The 21,086-nt window shown below is 42.7% G+C and overlaps 1 protein-coding gene across 6 annotated transcripts in view; it reads left to right on the top strand.

The window, feature by feature from the left end:
- Luc7l (LUC7 like) overlaps positions 1–21,086 on the top strand; it is a 37,473-nt gene that overhangs the window by 10,838 nt on the left and 5,549 nt on the right. For all 6 annotated transcript variants that reach the window (XM_052758856.1, XM_052758855.1, XM_052758858.1 and 3 more), the window contains 6 exons: positions 6,197–6,307; positions 7,196–7,339; positions 15,679–15,855; positions 18,009–18,097; positions 19,865–19,894; positions 20,611–20,778. In XM_052758856.1, the coding sequence (XP_052614816.1) occupies positions 6,197–6,307; positions 7,196–7,339; positions 15,679–15,855; positions 18,009–18,097; positions 19,865–19,894; positions 20,611–20,778 (719 nt within the window). The remainder of the gene's footprint in view (positions 1–6,196; positions 6,308–7,195; positions 7,340–15,678; positions 15,856–18,008; positions 18,098–19,864; positions 19,895–20,610; positions 20,779–21,086) is intronic.

Consider the following 21,086-nt stretch of genomic DNA (forward strand, 5'->3'; position numbering starts at 1 on the left):
GCATTCTACTTACTGGGCTATATCCCCAGCAGGTATTGCACAGTTTTTAAATACTTAATGTATTTATTTTTGGGACAGGATCTCACTGTAGCCGGGCTTGAATTTAGATCCTCCTGTCTCTGCTAGGATTTAAGATATGTTTCACCAGGCTCAGGAATTTTTTTTTAGATTGAAATTTACTTATTGTAGGCACTAGAGAGATGATTTAGCAGTGGAAAATACTGGTTGTTCTAGAGGACCTGGCTTTGTTTCCCAGCACCTGCAGGATGGCTCACAATTGTTTATAACTCTAATCCCAGGGGATCTGATGCCGTCTTTTGGCCTTCGCCAGCACAGTACACATGGGATATGTAGACATACATGCAGGCAAAATCTTCTTAAGAAAAAGTTTTAATTTAATGTTGAGATAGGTATGTGCTTCTATAACAAGCTCTCCCTACCACCCTTTTTTTTTTTTTTGAGACAGCATCCCTTAACATAACATAACATAGTACTGGTTCACTATTGTAGACTAGGCTGCCCTCAGACTCACAAGAGACCTCCCTGCCTTTTCCTCCTGAGTACTGGAATTTAAGACACCACCACCACTCTTGACTACACCAAGCATTTTAATGAGTGCTGGGGATTGAAATCTGGTCCCCATGCTTGTACAGCAAACACATAAACTAAGCCATTTCCCCAACCTCTTGAGTTGGTATTTTAATGAATTTTACTAAGTAGTTCAATTTTGTATCAAACTCAAAAATCTTGCCTCAGTGAGAGGATTATAGGCATGTACCACCAAGCGAGCTCCTTAAGTAGATATTTTATATGACTTTGGGAACTCATCATATCTTTTATAAATTTAAAATGTTGATATTCTTTGGGTTACTTCTAAAGAATTGTTAAAAATTGCTCAGCATTTTCTAAAGGTAGAGCATGCTTAGTGGTAGAGCATTTGCATAGCTTGTGGAAGGTCCTGGGTTTGATCTCTAGCACCTTCAAAAGAAAAGAGAAGGGGGCCGGGTGGTGGCGGCACATGCCTTTAATCCTAGCACTAGGGATGCAGAGACAGGCATATCTCTGAGTTCGAGATCAGCCTGGTCTACAGAGTGAGTTCCAGGACAGCCAGGACTACACAGAGAAACCCTGTCTTAAAAAACAAAAAAATGAACAAAAGAAAAAGAAAAAGAGGAGGGGGAGGGGGAGGGTAAGAGAGAGGAGAGGAAATTGCTCAAAAGAAATACTTGTGTGTAGGCTGAGCGGGTGGCGCACGCCTTTAATCCTAGCACTCAGGAGGCAGAGCCAGGTGGATCTCTGTGAGTTCGAGGCCAGCCTCGGCTACAGAGTGAGTTTAGGACAGGTGCAAAGCTACACAGAAAAATCCTGTTTCGAAAAAAACCAAGAAAAAGAAAGAAAGAAAGAAAGAAACTTGTGTGTATGTGTGAGAAGTTTGAGACTGTATGACTGTATGAGCTGTTTACTGGGTCATTTGCAATTAGTGAAGAAGTAATAATAAAACATCTATTTATAGGAGGGATTAAGGACATTGGTGTTGAGAACTGGTTTAATGGGACTGGAGAGATGTCTCAGAGGTTAGAGCACATACTTTTCTTGCAGAAGACTGGAGCTTGGTTCCTATCACTCACGTTGAATGGCTCACAACTGCCTGTAACTCCAGCTTTAGGAGATCCTCTGCCCTCTCTGAACTCCATGGATACCTGCACTCATGTGCATATCTACATACAGACGTGAACTTATATACATAATTAAAAAATAAAAAATAAAAATACTTGTTTACTACTGTGTAGCAGAAGAGCATAGATTTTGGATATGATGTGAATTGGAGGTGAGCTCAATGGAGTCCCGTTCTCATGTGGGGCCTCTAGCTCCACTGTCCACCCTTCCCTCCCAAATTGCTTACAGTAACATGAGCAATATAGACACAAACCACTTTAAAAAAGATTTATTTTATATATGTGTATGTGTCTGTATGTGGGTATGTGTATATGAGTTCAGGTGCCTGAGGAAGCCAGAGATAACAGATGGAATTGGAATTACATACAGTTGTGAGTCACCTGACAAACTTGGGTCTTATTCAAGAACAGCTTTGGTTTTTAACCACTGGGCTACCTCGCCAGTCCCACAAAGCACTTTTTTGATTCTCTTTAGTGATCATGTATTTCTAAATTGAGGAATGCATAGCTTGTCTATAAAAATACCTGCCTTCTTTGTCCTCTGGAGACAGCCAAAGCATCAGGTTAATATTACTGCTGCAAACATACCTTGGTTGATCTCCTTTTAGCCATATTTCAGAGCAGTTCCCAGAAGGAACATGTCCTTGTGATTCTCTATGCTAGCAAAAAAAAAAAAGGTGTGGATGTTGCATTCATAGAAAATCTCTAGAATGATGTCACAGGTAAACTCAAATATTGTATATAAGTTGTTCTCACTATAAATTCTTTCCTGGGGTTTTTTTTTTTTTTTTTTTGTGGTTATTTGATACAAGGTTTTGCAATGTAGCTGTGGCTGTTGTGAATCTCACTAGGTAAACCAGGTTGGCCTCCAACTCACAGGAGATCTGCATGAGTCTATACCTGGGATTTGAGGAGTATGTTACCATGCCCAGCTTACCTTTAAAAAGTTTTTTTTTTTTATTTTGTTTTGTTTTTATTTTTTGTTTTGTTTTGTTTTGTTTTTTTGAGACAGGGTTTCTCTGTGTAGTTTGGTTCCTGTCCTGGATCTCGCTCTGTAGACCAGGCTGGCCTGGAACTCAGTAGAGATCCACCTGGCTCTGCCTCCTGAGTGCTGGGATTAAAGGTGTGTGCTACTGCCACCCGGCTCCTTCTTTTTGAGGGGGGAGGTGGCAGGGTTCATGTAGCCAGGGCTAGTTTCAAACTTTCTTTGTAGCTATGGATTAACTCTTGCTCTGAAGTGCTGAAATTATAGACATTTGCCTGAAGTTATGTAGATATTTTTCTACAAGAGTACTAAAACTGAGAGTGTTCACCTATAATCCCAGCACTCAGGAGGCTAAGGCAAGAAGATTGTTGTTTTAAGACCGGCATAGCAAAGTTTAGAGCTAGCCAGGATATATAATATAACCCTGTTTTCTGTTCTCCCCCAAAACAAAACAACCTAAAATCTAAAGCAAGTTACTTGAATTACTGGTGCTTTCCTTTTTTATTCTTTAAATTTTTTAATGTTTATTTTAATGTGTATGAATATTTCACTTGCATGTATGTCTGTGGACCACATGCATATCTGGCCTCCACAAAAGCCAGACAAGGGATTGGATCCCCTAGGACTGGAGTTAGATAGTTATGAACTGCCATGAGTGTGCTGGAGTTCTCTGGAAGAACAGCCAGTGCTCTTAACCATTTGAGTCATCTCTTCAGCGCGTGTGTCTCCCTCCCCCTCCCTTTTTTTCCTTTTAGACAAGGTCTCTTCCCCCCTCCCCCCGCCCCCCCCCCCCAAGTCAGGGTTTTACTGTGTAGTTCTGGCTGTCCTGGAACTCACTATGTAGATCAGACTGGCCTTGATCCTCCTGCCTCTGCCTCCCATATGCTGGGATTAAAGGCATGTGCCATCACCGCCCCGGCACTAGAGAGGGCCTCATATAGCCTAGGCTGACCTATGTATAGTCAGTGCTGATCTTCAACTTCTCATCTTCCTCACTCTCCCTCTGATCCTAGGATTAAAAATGTGTAGCACTGTACTTGCTCTAGTTTGCTCCCTCTTTTTTAAGACAACAGTTCTGGGAATTGAACTTTACACATACTAGGCAACACTTCATTGGTGAAGTGTTTTTACTCTGTCCTGTGGCCTTGTTTTTAGGCTCGAAGTTTGGAAGGAAGAGAGCATAGAGTTATCTGGGTATCATGCAGGGCTGAATATGCCTGGATGCTCTTAGAAACTGGTTTCATAGTACTGCCCTATGAGACCACTGTAGATGTTCTAGGAAGTGGTAGATTATGATTAGAATCTAAGTTTTTGCCAGTGGTGGTAGTGCACACCTTTAATCCCAACACTTGGGGGTCAGAGAGGAGGCGGATCTCTCATGTTTAAGACCAGTCTGGTTTTACATAGTGAGTTCCAGGACAGACTGGGCTACATAGAGAAACCCTGTCTTGAAAACCCCCTCCAAAAAAAAAAGGAATCTGAGTTTGGACTCACCTTTTTCTATCATTTGAGTTTGTCATTGTCATTGTAAGTTTGTCACTTCAAACACTTTGAAAGGAAAGAGAGGGACAGCTAAACAGACTTGTTTTATAAAGAGGATGCCTGTTAGAAGACACTGCATGATCTGGGTTACTTGTTTTGTTGTGTTACCATTTATTTTTTAGATTTTCAGACATTTGAGTCTATTACCATTGGACCAAGAATCTGCTTAAGATAGAGGCATTTTAGTTGATAAAGGTGTGGCTCTGCGTGACTCTTATGTGTGGTTCATTGATCTGCCCTACATGTACAATGCTGAGTATACAGTAGGGGAGCACGGCTTGAGTGGACTTGAGGGCACCTCAGGATCCTGTATTGGGAGCTGTTATTCTGGGTGAGGACAGGTGACCAGTTCTTCATCTTTCCAGAAGTACAGCTTACAGTAGCAAACAACATAGGCCACATCTTCCCTTTCCTTCTCCTCTCCTCCCCTTCCTTCCTTCCTTCCTTCCTTCCTTCCTTCCTTCCTTCCTTCCTTCCTGTTTTGAGACAGAGCCTCACAGTATATTTATCCTTGGCTGTCCTGGAACTCACGGATTCCCCTGCCCCTGCCTCCCCAGTGCTGGGATTAAAGGTGTTGACTACCACTTCCGGCTGTCTCTTACCATTTTATAGAGTTCTAGGAATCAGATTCAGTCTTAATACTTACATGCTTTCTCAGCAAAGTCTTTATTATCCACTGTACTTCCATGCTACACTTTCCCTCTACATGTGAGTTGCCTCTCACCATTCTACACTATAGCCTCACACTGGCCTCTAACTCATGATAATCCTCCTGCCTCAGCCTCCTACTGTGGGCCTATGGAGACCAGACGACAACTTTGGTCGTTTTCTGTAGGTGCTGCCCACTTGTGGATTTTTGTTGTTTCTTTTTATTTTTTTTTTACTTTTATTTGCTAGTATGTATATGAACACACGCTTGTGGGAATAGGTTTTCTCTTTCCATCATGTGGGTTCCAAAGAACTGAACTCAGATTAATCAGGTTTGGTCTCCACTGCCCTTACCCACTGAACTGTCTTATATCTTACCAGCCCCTCACATTGTTATTTGAGACATTGTCTCTCAATGGCCTAGGATGTGCCAGCTAGATCAGATTGGCTGATTGAGAAGCTCAAGAGATCCACCTATCCCTACCTCCCCAGTGCTGGGATTGTAAAGGCTCACTGCCATATGTAGACTTTTGAGGGATTGAACCCAGGTCCTTAATGACTAACTAAGCAATTCCCTCAGTCCACTTTCTTGGTAATGTTACAGAGAATTGGAGATCCTTCTACAAATTTTGGGAATAAGTAAATCAGATAGTCATTTGGTTAAGATGATTAAAATTATGTTAACTATCATAATATATTTGCAAGCAGAGTATCAGCTCATGTTATCACTGTAAATGCTAATAGCAGAGATAGGGATTGCAATTTAAATTTTTTTTATTTTTTATGAAACCAGGTCTCATATGTAACCCTGGTTGGCCTGGAACTCACAGAGATGTGCCTGTCTCTTCTTCCTTAGTGGTGGGATTAGGGGCATGTGTCTGCCTAATATACAGAGGGAGTATTTCAGGCCCACAAAGGCTACATAGTTTGACCCTGTCTCAGAACAGAAGAACAAAACATATATGTATATATACACACATACATATGTGTGTGTGTGTGTGTGTGCGCGCGTGCGTGCGCGCGCCAAGACAATGTATTATTGGCAGAGTGTGGTGTGCACACCTGTCATCCAGCACTTTGGAGGCTAAGGCAAGAAGATTGTGAGTTCAAGGCCAGTCTGGAGTACATAGCAAGTGTTGGGCCAGCCTGGTCTGTGGGACTTTGTCTGGAGAAACAGGTCTGCAGATGTAATTCAGTAGAGTGCCTTCCTAGCGTACTTGTGGTCTTGGGTTTAATCTCCAGCACTCCTCTTCTCAAAAGAGGAAGTACTAAAAGCCATAACAATGACAAAAAATAAATAAATCTATGAAATGTTGATCATAGTTCTCTGCTTTTCCCAAACTAGGCGATGGATCACTTAGAGTCCTTCATTGCAGAGTGTGATCGGAGAACTGAACTTGCCAAGAAGCGGTTGGCAGAAACACAGGAGGAGATCAGTGCAGAAGTTTCTGCAAAGGTATATTAAGTGACTGGTATAACTAACTTTTTGTCTCACCCTCACACTATTTGGGGATTCTGGATAGGTAGTGCTTTCTGCCTTGGCTGTTCCCAGTGGATATGGTCTGTGTTAAGTATTCGTGTGTCACAGGAGCCTCCCTCCCTTCCTTTTTTTTTCCCTTGAACTCAGAGATTTGTCTGCCTCTTGAATGCTGGGATTAAAGGCATGCACCACCATGCCCAGCACAGAAGCATTACTTAGGTTATATGCACTTACTAATTAAAAGAAGATGCTAGTGTGCTGAGAAGTCCAAGTAATAAGGTATTTTGCTTGCAACCTTTGTGTGTTAAAACATTGACATTTTACTACCCATGCCCAGAAGACAGAAAGTGACCAACATGTCACTTGTAAAGTGAGTGGCATGTGCTCCATTGCAGAACTAAAACAGCATGTAATGGAGCACATGGTAATGACAGTAAAAATGTCAAAGTTTTGTTCTGAGATGGTCTTTTGTGGTTTAGGCTGGTGCGAATGATCTTAGACTCCTGACATCCCCACCCCAAGCTTTCATCTCAAAGTTGGATTATAGGCCACTGATTTTTCGAGACAGGGTTTCTCTGTGTAGCTTTGCGCCTTTCCTGGATCTCGCTCTGTAGCCGAGACTGGCCTCTAACTCACAAAGCTCCTCCTGCCTCTGCCTCCCAAGTGCTGGGATTAAAGGCGTGTGCCACCACGGCCCGGCAAGCTTTTAGTCTTTAAGATACATGTGTGACTGAGTCTGGATCTTAAGGTGTTCTTTTATTTTCAGAGGAATAAGCCAGGCATGCATCAAGAAGAGAAATAATTGTTTTCTTTGTAACTCCAAGTATTGATGTTTGGTGCTTTTATCTGATTCTCTGTCCTTAGGCAGAAAAAGTACATGAGTTGAATGAAGAAATAGGAAAGCTCCTTGCTAAAGCAGAGCAGCTGGGAGCTGAAGGAAATGTGGATGAGTCCCAGAAGATCCTCATGGAAGTGGAGAAAGTTCGTGCAAAGAAAAAAGAAGCAGAGGTTGGTTGTTCATTGTTTTTGAGATACGGTTTCTTTATATAACCCTGGTGGTTCTAGAACTTGGTATACAGATAAGGCTGTTCTTAAACTCACAAAGATTTTCTTGCTTCTCCCTCCCAGGTGCTAGGATTAAAGGCATGTACCACCATGTCTCTCTCTGTGTATGTGTGTGTGTGTTTCAACATTTTATTTTCTTTTATGTGTATCAGTGTTTTGCTTACATGTATGTGTACTATGTGCATGTGTTTGTGTCTGGTGCCCCAGGAGACCAAAAGAGGAGATTGATTCCTCTAGAACTGGAATTACCCATGTTTGTAAGCTGCCATGTGCGTGCTGGGAACCAAACCCAGGTTCTCTGAAATAACAGCAATCATTCCCCCCCCCCCCCCATCCCCAAAACAGGATTTCTCTGCATAACAGCCCTAGCAGTTGTCCTGGAATTCACTCTGTAGACCAGGTTTGTAGGTAGAGTTTTCCTGCCTGGCCCACAGTCAGGACAAATCTCTCACCTGCCAGTCCCACAGCCTTTCAAACCCGACCAAGTAAACACAGAGACTTATTTTGCTTACAAACTGTATGGCCGTGGCAGGCTTCTTGCTAACTGTTCTTACAGCTTAAATTAACCCATTTCTATTAATCTATACCTTGCCACGTGGCTCGTGGCTTACCGGCATCTTCACATGCTGTTTCTCATCGTGGCAGCTGGCAGTGTCTCTCTGACTCAGCCTTCCACTTCCCAGCTTTATTCTCCTCCTTGTCCCGCCTACACTTCCTGCCTAGCCAATGGCCAATCAGTGTTTTATTTAATGACTAATCAGCAACACATTTGCCATACAGAACATCCCACAGCACTTCCCCCTTTTTTTTTCAAAAAGGAAGGTTTTAACCTTAACAAAGTAAAATTACATATAATTTGGGAATTTGGGCGTAGCTTCTCTTACTACTTCCTGCTGGAGGGGGGCGCTGTATCTTATGTATCTTATGGGGACACAAAGAAAATTTTAGGATTATGGAATAGTCCATGAGGCTGCATCGTCTGAGCCAGTTGCCTTGAAACCATTCTGGATGTTGGATCATCTGGGCCATGGTGTCATAGGAGACCTTTCAGGGGGTCTTGGCTGGTCAAGCCTGATATATCTTAATCTGGAACAAATCCATAGCCTCTGGCTTTCTGTGGAAACAAAAGAGACTCTTTTCCAAAGCAATATATCCTTATATCCAAATTTTGAAGTCAAGGTATCTTTAAAATATACATTTTGGCATAACTCAACAGCTTTTACAATCAAATGTTTTTCTGCAGTTAAAAATCCCAAAGACAACACAATCCAGATTCTCTGTGTAATATCCATTTTTACGTGGCTTATTTTTTATACTACCTTTACTGTCTCTTTAAAGACTTCATTTTTTAAAACTATGTATTTGTTTATATAACTTTATATATCACCTTTTTTGTCTCTTTCAAGCCTACGTATATTTTACACACATTGTAAACTATTACATCTGAATCTGACTTATTGTGAATCTATTGCTTTAAGCTGCAGCAGCTGTGGCTGCTGGCTCCGCCCACCTCAGCTTCCCATCATGGCTACGTTTACCACCAGCTCTGGGAGCTATCATGGGTCTATGCTTTTATCCAAGCAGCGTGTAGTCCAGAAACCTCTTTTTTTTTTTTTTATACCTGCAAAGGCTAAATCCACCACGCAGCTTAATGTGCCACTTGCAGAGGCCTCATTCCCGCCAAACTGCAGGTCGAGCACGCACACCAGAAACCCACAAGGAGCTCAAACCAGCAGCTGCTGCTCATTTGAGAGAGACAATTAGGAACTGTTTTTAGCTCCGTTTTAGAATCTTTTTTTCTCAGTTTTAGGTGGAAACTCTTGCCACCACGTTGGACGCGATTTCACTCTGTTTCTTAGGATAGATGATTTGTTCCTTTTCTTCAGTTGTCTCATTTGTCCAGTGTTCTTCAAATTCGTTAACCTTCATTCTCCTAAAAGACAAAAACAAAAACCTTTCCCCAAGGTTTTTTGGGGATGTTCCTTTTTGACAAGTTATCTGATTAAATGAAAAGGCATGTGTTACTGGTGTAAGTTAGTTTAAATTGGATGTTTACGATAGTTGATGAACTATCACCTCCTCTAATTAAGAGGTCTCTCTTGTTCATATCGCACCTTTATCAATTTTGATGGTACCCACAGCTTATCTTCTCCTGTAGAAATAAAAGCAAAACCTCGTCCCCAACGTAACACATACCCTGGTTTCCATTCTGAGGTCAGCACATCCTTAAAGTATATAGGTTGATTTAATTCTGTAGTTTTTTCTATTATCCAATGTCTCTCTGCAGCTGTTGTTCCTTTCTCATTGGCATTGAGAAAATTCAAAGTTAATAGAGCATTATGTAGTCTATTTCTGGGGGTTTTTGTTACTCCTTTTTGTTTATTTAGCATATCCTTTAGAGTTCTGTTTGATCTTTCTATAACTGCTTGACCTGTAGGATTATGTGGTATACCTGTAACATGGTTTATATTATAATAAGCAAAAAACTGTTTCATTTTAACAGAGACATATGATGGAGCATTATCAGTTTTGATTTGTGCAGGTATACCCATAATGGCCATAACTTCTAGCAAATGAGTGATTACAGAATCAGCTTTTTTCTCTGAAATAACAGCAATCATCCCCCCCCCCCAATCCCCAAAACAGGATTTCTCTGCATAACAGCCCTAGCAGTTGTCCTGGAATTCACTCTGTAGACCAGGTTGGCCTTAAACTCACAGAAATCCTCCTGCCTCTGCCTCTTGAGTGCTGGAATTCTAAAGGTGTATGCCACCACTGCCAGGCTTTTTTTTTTTTTTTTGTAAACATGGTCTTACTTTATAGTATTGGCTGACCTAGAATTCATTGTGTAACTAAAACCAAAGCTGGACTGTAATTTAAAATAATCCTTCTTCCTGAGCCTCTCAGTTATAGGAGTGAGCCATTATACCCAGCTAAGAAATGTCTTTGAGATAAGGGACACACCTATAATCCCAGTCCTTGGGGTAGGGCATGAGGATCAGGATTTCAAAACCAGGCTTGGCTACATAGTGAGTTTGAGGCCAATCTGGGCTACAACAAGAAAAGTGGTGATAGGGAAGTGATACTAATTCAGTAATGTTGACCATTTGGACTAATGTTAAGCCATGTCTATGTTCTTTTTATTCCAAATAATAAACTTTATGACTGACTGTGTTCACAAGTTCACAGGTAGGGACAGAAATTTCCAAATTATTCTCTACAGCTCTCCCATTGTCAGCATCCCCCCACCAGAGTGGTATGTTTGTTACCATCAATATACCTAAATTTAGACATCATTGTACCCTAAAGCTCACAGTTTACTTTCAGTGTTATATGTTCTGTGGACTTAAGAAAGTTAAAAGAACCTGTATCCATCTTTTATATAGCTTACATAGACGTTTGTGTAGCACGAATCTTAATTGGTCTTAATAATAAAAACCAGGAGTCAGATATAGGGGTAAATACTGAAAGATCAGTGAGACAAAAGAGTAAGCCACAGCCACTACCTCTTACCTTGACAACTCCTCAACCTGAAAGAGAGTGAGCTCCTGTCTCCTCCTACCTTATATTCCTCTCTCTCTGCTCAGCCATCACTTACTGTCTCCACCTCCCTAGGGCTGTGATCAAAGGTGTGTGCCACCACTACCTGGTTCTTTTTCTCTTTTTAGACTGGATCAATCTTGTGTAGCCCAAGGTGGCCTTCAACTCACAGAAATCCATCTGCCTCTGCCTCCACATTGCTGGGATTAAAAGTGTGTGCTACCATTGTCTGGCCTCTGTGGCTAACTAGTGGCTTAGCTCCGTACTCTGATCTTTCAGGCAAGCTTTATTTGTTAGATCACAAAATATCACCACACATTTGCTCCTAAAACTCCTTTCTGATCCACCTGTTGAATTGTGTGTACGTGTACAGTGTCCATGGAGGCTACAAGAGGGTGTCAGATCCCCCAGACAGTTGTAAGCTGTCGGGTGGGTGCTGGGAATCAAATCTGACTCCTGGAAAAGCAACAAGTGCTTTTAGCTGCTGAACCATCTCTAGGCCCTCCTCCTCCCATTGATTTGATGAAGATAGATTCGTAAGAGACAAAATTAGAGAGAGATGACTTTATGGTCTATAGGTAGGTTGGGGGTATCCTGAAAAGTCATAGCTTAGACCTTTGAGAAAACAGCAAGTCCAGGGGTGGGGAAGTGATGAGAAAATGATGTGTATGTGCATGACTGGTGCCTGCTTTACTTTTAGATATTATTGTGCCTCTGTTTTTTATTTATAGCTAACCTGCATAGTGCCAGGGTTTTGTTGGGTGTTAGAGCAATGCTCATTGAACCCAGTAGCTGGAAAAGAAGGTTGGGACCATCAGGATTATGCTTTTCTGTCGTTGTCCAAAAGTGACTGGAATTAAAGTTGGCAGCAAAGGTCAGATAGGCAGAACAGAATAGTTCTGATCTAATGCCTCATCTCCCCAGTAGACACTTAACCCACTTTTACTTGATGGTGACATCACTGTGTCATCTAGCCTTATTTAATTGCTTAGCTTAAAAGACAAAAGAGATTTATAACACAGCTGAGATGCCTAGATAGAATTACCCTAAAAGACTGGAACCAGTGCTTGGACTGTACCCTATTCAGAAACACCATGAGTATGACAGATGGAGGTGATGGTATGCCTCAGGTACCTTCTGGTGCCAAGTACTCCCTAGGCTAGAGAGGGGGGATCTCTGCATCCTTCTTAATTAAAGGTATACAGGCACAGTATGCCTCAAACCCTGGTAGAGGAGCAGGTACTAGTAGTTCCTCAATGGTTCAGGGATTCAGAGGTAACTGCGGGTTGCTGTTTTTACTGCACTCATTTACACATCATACACACACACATAATAACCCCCAATTAAAAGAAAATATGTAAGAAATAATACAGAGAGATCCTGTTGTCCTTTTGTAGTCACAAACCCTTCTCTGATCTCTGGTGATTAGGTGTGGTGTACTCAATGGCTCTTCATTTAGATAACTGATTTTAAGAAAATGATACCCGCCGGGCGGTGGTGGCGCACGCCTTTAATCCCAGCACTCGAGAGGCAGAGCCAGGCGGATCTCTGTGAGTTCGAGGCCAACCTGGTCTACAAAGCGAGTTCCAGGAAAGGCGCAAAGCTACACAGAGAAACCCTGTCTCGAAAAACCAAAAAAAAAAAAAGAAAATGATACCCATACCATATATTCCAGTACTTGAGAGTCTGAGATAGGAGGATCTGGCATTCCAGGCCAGCCTAGTCTAAATAATGAGAATATTATTTTTTTTAAATATATGTAGATGTTTTGCTTACATGTATACCATGTGCCTGCAGAGACATGAAGAGAGCATTGAATCTCCTGGGGCTGGATGGTTGTGGGTGCTAGGAATATAACCTGGGTTCTTTGGAAGAGCAGCTAGTGCTCTTCACTACTGAGCCATATGTCCAGCCCTAAAGAGGGTCTATTAAAGTGAGAAATCCATGGAGTCTACTTTAAGGGCAAGAAATTTATTAGGGATGAAACTCACTACAGCATGGGAGATTTATCGTAGGGTCCTGGAAAACTGAGCTATGATCCAAGCTGTTCTTCCACCTTTTCCTGTATCAACATCCAAAAACCATGAGGGGAGAGAGCGTGATTCTTACGTGCATCCCAGGTTTTAAGGGTCTGAGATGCCACGCCCCATGGGCTTGTAATTCAAGGTCATGGGCAGGTGGAGCAGTTAACTGCTGCCTCTCTAGGGGCTGTGCTTCAAGGTCATAGAACAGCTACCCACTACAATCTATAGTCTATATTACGCATGTGTATAGTCCCTTAGGACAGGTTGGAGGATCACATCAGTTCATGAGTTCCTTCTATGAAAGACTATGATGTGGAAGTGTAAGCCAAATAAAACAAACTCTTTCCTCCCCAACTTGCTTTTGGTCTTGGTGTTTCATATAGCAATAGTAACCCTAACTAATTAGTAGTAGTAACTAAGACAAGATCTTATTCACTGTATTGCTACAGGCTTTATCTACACAGAATATTTACTGAGTTTCTCAGTTGTTGGTGGTGACTTTTGTTTTTTTTTTTTGTTTTGGTTTTCTTTTTTTTTTGAGTCAGAATTTCTCTGTGTGACAGCTCTGGCTATCCTGGAACTTGCTTTTATACCAGGCTGTCTTCTAACTCATAGAGCTCCACCTGCCTCTGCCTCTGGAGTGCTGGGATTAAAGATAAGCGCAACCACTGCCCAGCTGGTAACCTTGTTCTTTTTTTTTTTTTTTTAAAGATTTATTTATTTATTATATATACAGTGTTCTGCCTGCATGTGTGTCTGCAGGCCAGAAGGGGGCACCAGATCTCATCACAGATGGTTGTGAGCCACCATGTGGTTGCTGGGAATTGAACTCAGGACCTCTGGAAGAGCAGTCAGTGCTCTTAACCTCTGAGCCATCTCTCCAGCCCGGTAACCTTGTTCTTAATACATGATGGCACAGGGGCACATTTACTTGGAAGAATTCCTGGGTAATGGTGCATACATAGATGATCTTTCTTGTTTGGTTGGGTTTTTGTTGTTGTTGTTGTTTGGTTGGTTTGTTTTTGTTTTTATACAGTGTCTCACTTTGTAGGTCCTGCTGGCCTGGAACTCACAATGTAGACCAGGCTGATTTTGTTCTCACAGAGATCTGCTTACCTCTGCCTCTACCTCCTAAGTGCTGTGATTAACATAAATCAGATCATGTTAGGATTATCATAACCAGCATTATATGAGACTGTATTTATTTTAGCGTGCATTTCCTAGGGAGTGTTTTAAATGTATGAATTAGTGGAAGCAGTTACATTTACATTCAAGCCTTCCCTTTCGAAGTGAACAAAGAAGGGAGTAGTAGCACACACCTTTAAGTCAAGCACTTAGGAGGCTGAGACAATCACATCCCCATGAGTTCCAGCTGTAAGGGCTATGTAAGTGTGATCAGTCTGCAAAAAATAGGACAGAGGAGTGGTTTTCTTCAGAATGGATTTTGCAGCAGTGTTCTGACTGGTGTGCATGTACTAGTAGCAGTATGCCAGGCCTCTTTCCTTTTGTTTGTTGTATTTTGCTTTGGGCAGAATGAGAGATTTTTCTGTAAACATTTTAGTGTTTCTGGAGGATGCATATTATGTGTTGGGTACTTTTCTCTTCAGGTGTCAATGATTTGGCCTTTCAGATTATCTTTTAGACCTGCATTAGATATTTATTTCCTGGATATCAGGACACAATTATTATGACTGCTAATTTTTGTTTACTATGTGTGTGAGTATATGCATGTGAGTGTAAGTGGTTGAGATGGGCTAGAGACATTGGATCTCCCTTGAGTTAGAATTACTGGAGGTTGTGAACTGCCTGACTTAGTTGCTGGGAATTGAACTCAGGTCTTCTGCATGAGCAGTATACATACTTTTTTTTTTTGTCTTTGAGACAGGGTTTCTCTGTGTAGCTTTGGAGCCTTTCCTGGAACTCACTCTGAAACCCAGGCTGGCCTTGAACTCACAGAGATCCACTTGCCTCTGCCTCCCAGGTGCTGGGATTAAAGGCGTGCACCTCCACCGCCTGGTGAGCAATATATTCTTAAGAACCATCTCTCCAGCCCTATTTTTTTGTTTGTTTGTTTGTTCTTTTTCAAGTTAAAAAATTATTTATATGGGTGTTTTGCCTATATGGACTCATTGCATGTGTTTAGTGCTCCAGAAGAGATCCTGTAACTGGAGTTATAGATGATTGTTATTCCTCATGTGGATGCTGAAGACCAAACCCAGGTCCTCTGAAAGAGGAACAAGTGCTCTTAATTGCTGAACCATCATCTTTCTCCAGCCCCAGTTTTTGTTTACTTTTGAAGTCTTCTCTTCCCTGCTCATCTCAGAACAGTCATTCTTATCTCCATGTTTTGAATGTTCCTTGTTGCTTTTTTTTTTTTCCAGGGCTGAGGACCAAACCCAGGTCCTTGCGCTTGCTAGGCAAGTGCTCTGCCACTGAGCTAAATCCCCAACCCCTCCTTGTTGCTTTTGATAAGACATACATAAATGTTAGTTTTTTTAATACTTTTTTTTTTCTCTCAAAACTGTTTCTCCGTGTAGCTCTGGCTGTCGTAGAACTCAGAAAACTGCCTCCCTCTAAATGTTAGTTCTTTTAAAATAAACAGTGAAATTGAAGTTCTCAACGTACCTAAAGGTGAACAATCCATTTTTCAACATGTAGTGAAATGTGACAGTTCTGAAATGCCTCAGCTTTATCTTTTTATCCCCCCTCCCCCCATAGGAAGAATACAGAAATTCCATGCCTGCATCCAGTTTTCAACAGCAAAAACTCCGTGTCTGTGAGGTTTGTTCAGCTTACCTTGGTCTCCATGACAATGACCGACGTCTTGCAGACCACTTCGGGGGCAAGTTACACTTGGGGTTCATTCAGATCCGAGAGAAACTTGATCAGTTGAGGGTATGTTAATACATTCTTTCTGGAGTTTGAACCCTTTAGAGTCTTATGTCTTGTAGTCACCTTTAGGTTTTTTTCTTTTCTTTTTCTTCTTCTTTTTTTTTTTTTTTTTTCCCTTTTGGTTTTTTGAGACAGGATTTCTCTGTGTAACAGCTCTGGCTGCCCTGGAGCTCGCTTTGTAGACCAGGCTGGCCTCAAACTCACAGAGATCGCCTGCCTCTGCCTCCCTTGTGTAGGGATTAAAGGCATGAGCCACCACCACCATGCAATCATCTGTCATCTGTACTCTTTCTTTTCTTTTCTTTTTGTTATTTTGTCTTTTTTTTTGTCCCGTCCCGTTCCCCCCCCTCCCCCCAGGGGAGGCTGAGGACCGAACCCAGGGCCTTGCACTTGCTAGGCAAGCACTCTACCGTTGAGCTAAATCCCCAACCCCTCCTTTTTTTTTCTTTTTTTCTTTTTTTTTTTAATGTGTACCATGTTCTTCCTTCATGTATGCCTACGGGCCAGAAGAAGGCACCAGATCTCATTAGAGATGGTTGTGAGCTACCATGTAGTTGCTGGGAATTGAACTCAGGACCTCTGGAAGAGCAGCCAGTGCTCTTAACTGCTGAGCCATCTTGCCAGCCCCAGAAACGTATTTAAACTTAAAGAGTACAGATGAAGACTGGCAAGATGGCTCAGTGGTGAAGAGCACTGGCTGCTCTTCCTGAGGTCCTGAGTTCAATTCCCAGCCACCAAATGGTGGCTCACAACCATCCCTAATGAGATCTGGTGCCCTCTTCTGACCTGTAGGCAGAACACTATATAAATAACAAACATGTTTCTAGGGGGTTTTTTTTTTGTTCTTGTTGGTTTTGGTTTTGGTTTTGTTTCTTGTTTGTTGTTGTTGTTGTTTCCAAAGGGTTTCTTTGTGTAGCACTGGCTGTCCTGGAACTCGCTCTGAACCAGGCTGGCCTCAAACTCACAGAGATCCACCTGCCTCTGCCTCCCAAGTGCTGGGATTAAAGGTGTGCACCACTCCTGCCTATCGGAAGTTCAGAATTCTAAGATCGTCTCCCAGTTTAAGGTCCATGTGTTGAGACTTGGCCTCAACAAAAACATTTGCTTCTATTTTCCCAGTAGCATTTTATGTACTACATTACATCTTTTGCGGGTCTGAGTTTGATTTCCTTGTCATGTGAAGTGACTGGTAGGAGTGGGAAAGGAAGTGATGCCACACCTAGGGATCTGTTCTCAACCAGACCTGCTGTGGGGAAGTGTGAAAAGGGACTTTGCAGCTGACTGTCCTGTGTGCCTGGCTCAGATGAAGGGCGGCCATAGTTGGAGGTGGAGAGTTTTGGGACAGCTTACTGGACCTTGCTGTGTCCTCTCATCTAGAGGGTACTTGCTTTACTCACTGGGCACGGAGATTTTCCATGCTATCTCAGCTTTAAGCAGGGAAGACTGGTGAGTTTTTGTATCAAGGGGTGTGACTTATACCCTTACTCAGGACTTTGTTTCATTCACTGTGCCCAGATGATGTATTACAGGGTTTTTGTTACTTTAGTGGTGGGTTGTAAAGGTACTTAACACTTTTCAACTATCTCAAAGTTGATGCTGATTTGATGGTAAAGTGTATCCAGAGCCTTCTGTTGCCTTTAGGATCAAGCCTGATGAATTGAATGTGCAATTCTGGTAATGTTATCATAGCAGTTACCACATTAAAAGTGAGCTACTTCTGGCTACCTTGGGTGTATGTGATCTGACTCAGTGTTTCTTTTTTTTTTTCTAAAATGCTTGTAGAGAACCTATAGGATGAACAACTAACTCTATGGCTTGGTTTGAAGCGTTGTGACTTAGAAGTTCAGCCCCCTCCTGTATAATTTGTCACCAAATGTATAAAATGATTGTAAAGATTTTTTCATTTGTTTTCTTGTTAGTTAAAAAATGAATAGAAGCCGGGCGGTGGTGGCGCACGCCTTTAATCCCAGCACTTGGGAGGCAGAGGCAGGCAGATCTCTGTGAGTTCAAGGCCAGCCTGGGCTACCAAGTGAGTTCCAGGAAAGGCGCAAAGCTACACAGAAACCCTGTCTCGAAAAACCAAAAAAAAAGAATAGAATATTGTTGCCTAAAGGTTGTTGCTTTTCCTTTATTTTTCCCATTTTTCATTTATTTAGAAAACTGTGGCTGAAAAGCAGGAGAAGAGAAATCAGGATCGCTTGAGGAGAAGAGAGGAGAGAGAACGAGAGGAGCGGCTAAGCAGGAGGTCAGTAGACCATCCTCAGGAAGTGCTGTTTGCTCTGTTGTGACCTGGAGTTGTCAGTGTTTGCCACATCAGAATCGGCCCCTATTTATTTATTTATTTTGAGATGAGCTGTCTTAGTTAGGGTTTTTATTGCTGTGAAGAGACACTGTGACCGAGGTAACTCTTATAAAGGAAAACATTGATTGTGGTAGCTCGCTTACAGTTGAGAGGTTTAGTCCATTATTGTCATGGTGGGAAGTAAGGCAGCATGAGGGCAGAAGGAGCTGAGGGTTCTTACATCTTGACCCACAGGCAATAAGAAGTAGTAGTCTGAGACCTTGGGTGGTATCTTGAGCATAGGAGACCTCAAAGCCCATCCCCACAGTGACACACTTCTTCCAACAAGGACACACCTATTCCAACAAGGCCATACATCCTAATAGTGCCACTCCCTTTGGGGACACCACATAGGTTCTCACTATGTAATCCAGGCTGGTCTAGAATTTGTAAAGATGCGCCTGCCTCTGCCTTCCAATAGCAGATTAGGGTGGATGCCATCACACCTGGCCCTGGGGTGGCCTTTAAAAGAAAAATAATTAAATCTATAACATATTCAGTCTGAGGTATGACATTGACTGACAAGGGAAGGAGAAACTGAAGAGGGTTATCTTTTATCTTTTTTTTTTTTTGGTTCTTGTTTTTTTGTTTATTTGTTTGTTTTTGTTTTTCAAGACAGGGGTTCTTTGTCTTGACTTGGCTGTCTTGAAACTAGCTCTATAGGCTGCCAGGCTGGCCTCAAACTTACAACTTCACCTGTCTCTGCCTTCCGGGTACTGGGATTAAAGGCATGTGCCACCATTGCCCAGCCATCCTTGAACCCCACAGAGCCAGCTCCTCTGACAGCTGGGGGTAGAGCTTTTAGCAAATAGGGAGTGCAAAAGTGGATCTGTTGCTGGTAGCTAAGCTGCATGCAGTCTCAGGGCAGTACATTTTTGTAGGGAAATCATCAGCTTTGGACTGAAGGTGTGGAGGCTTTGTATGGGCTTTGTCATTTTTTTTGATTGGTCACATGGAACCACTGGGCAGACTTTCCCATAAAATATGTGGTTGGAATATGTTCCTGCCCATTGAGAAGTAGAGTATAAAGTGGTGGGCAAAAGCCCCCACACCAGTGAGAGACTAATGGGAGTTGGGAGGCAGGAAAAGTGTGGGTGGTGTGGTCTAGGCTAAGCTGTCGGGGTTAGAACTGACTGGACTTGGAGTTATGTGAGGAGAAGGAATAAAGCTGGCCTCATGGTTTCTTTTCTTTGCTTTGAGTTTTTTTGGGGGGAGCAGATGTTTTTTCTGTATGTTCTTCCTGGCTGTCATGAAGCTTGTTCTGTAGACTCAGGGATCTGCCTGTCTCTTACTTTCTGTGCTGGGACTAAAGGTGTGCACTTCCACGCCCAGCCGGCCTCTTGGTTTCTAATCTGGAATTGCCCCTTAACTAGGATAGCGAAGATGGAACCGGGAAGAGTAGGTAGAATTTGGCTATATTCAATTTGAGATGCTTGAGAAGTACTCAGGTAGATGTGTTGGATTTAATTTGAGTTCAAAGAAGAGATCAGAGCCAGAAATAACCATGCTATGCTCTTTGGAAGGACACTTTTTTTGTTTTGATAGGATCTCACTAGTTGCTTTGACTGGCCTAGAACTCTGTGTAGACCAGGCTGGCTTCAGAGTCAGGGATCCATCTGCCTCTAGCTCCTGGGTGGTGGGATTAAAGATGTTTTTTATTTTCCTGTTTAGGTCTGGATCAAGAACCCGAGATCGCAGGAGGTAGGTTTATGGATCCATCACAAGATTCTCAGGTTGAATGCTTTTTGTATGCAGAAACATTTAATAATTGGTGTTTACAGCTTCATAGCTTTGGTAGGCAAGGCTGACTTGTGAAGAGCATAGGAATTGGTTAGGGCTTAGCACAACAGAAACTGTTCCCCACCTCCCCTCCCTTCCCCAGGCCTGCAGACCAACTAGGAGTGTCCAAATGGTTTTTCGAGACAGGTTTTCTCTGTGTAGCCCTGGCTGTTCTGGGACTGACTTTTTTTTTTTTTTTTGGTTTTTCGAGACAGGGTTTCTCTGTGTAGCTTTGTGCCTTTCCTGGAACTCACTTGGTAGCCCAGGCTGTCCTCGAACTCACAGAGATCCGCCTGGCTCTGACTCCCGAGTGCTGGGAGGGACTGACTTTGTGTTTACACAAAGTCAGACTGGCCTCAATTTTAGAGACTTACCTACTTGCCTCTGCCTCCTGAGTACTGTGATTAAAGGCATGCCCCATCACACCTGGCTAAGTCCTATGCTTTCAAGAGACATTATCTAGGGGACAGGTTTGGCCATCAGATTAATTCAGGGGAGTCTTTAGTCCCAAACTGTAAATTTGTAGGAGGAAAGAGAGAAATCCCAGGAAAACTGAAGGCCAAAGATACTAAGAGGGGAGGAATGGGGGCAGACCTTTGAAATATTGACTTTACTCTCAAAATCATTGGGTTTTCCAGGTCACGATCCCGGGATCGGCGACGGAGGCGATCTAGATCTACCTCCCGAGAACGGCGAAAGTTTTCCCGTTCCAGGTCCCGAGATAGACACCGGCGCCATCGCAGTCGTTCCCGGAGCCATAGCCGGGGTCACCGCCGGGCTTCCAGGGACCGGAGTGCAAAATACAAGTAACTACTCTGACTTCCTCAGTAGCTGCAGCCAGGAGCAAGCCCTTTCTCTTTGTGTGCCCAAGTCTGCTGGGGTCTGTCATGCTGGCCTTTGGGCCACTACATCTGGTAGGGACAAGGTTGGGCTTGTGGAGAGGCAGGCTCTGGGTGACTAGCACCCTGTGTTGGTGCCTTGAGGAATAGAGAGTGGCACCCAGTGCTTGGAATAGTGTAGGGCTGAATAGCTCTCACATGGCCCTCTGGGCAGCACTGCACTTGGCTGGGCTTTATGTCCTTTAACTTGGTAAAGAGCAGCTAAGGCTTTTGTC

Source organism: Peromyscus californicus, unplaced genomic scaffold (genome assembly GCF_007827085.1).
Source record: "Peromyscus californicus insignis strain IS unplaced genomic scaffold, ASM782708v3 Scaffold_3__1_contigs__length_106647218, whole genome shotgun sequence".
Classification (NCBI taxonomy): Eukaryota; Metazoa; Chordata; class Mammalia; order Rodentia; family Cricetidae; genus Peromyscus; species Peromyscus californicus.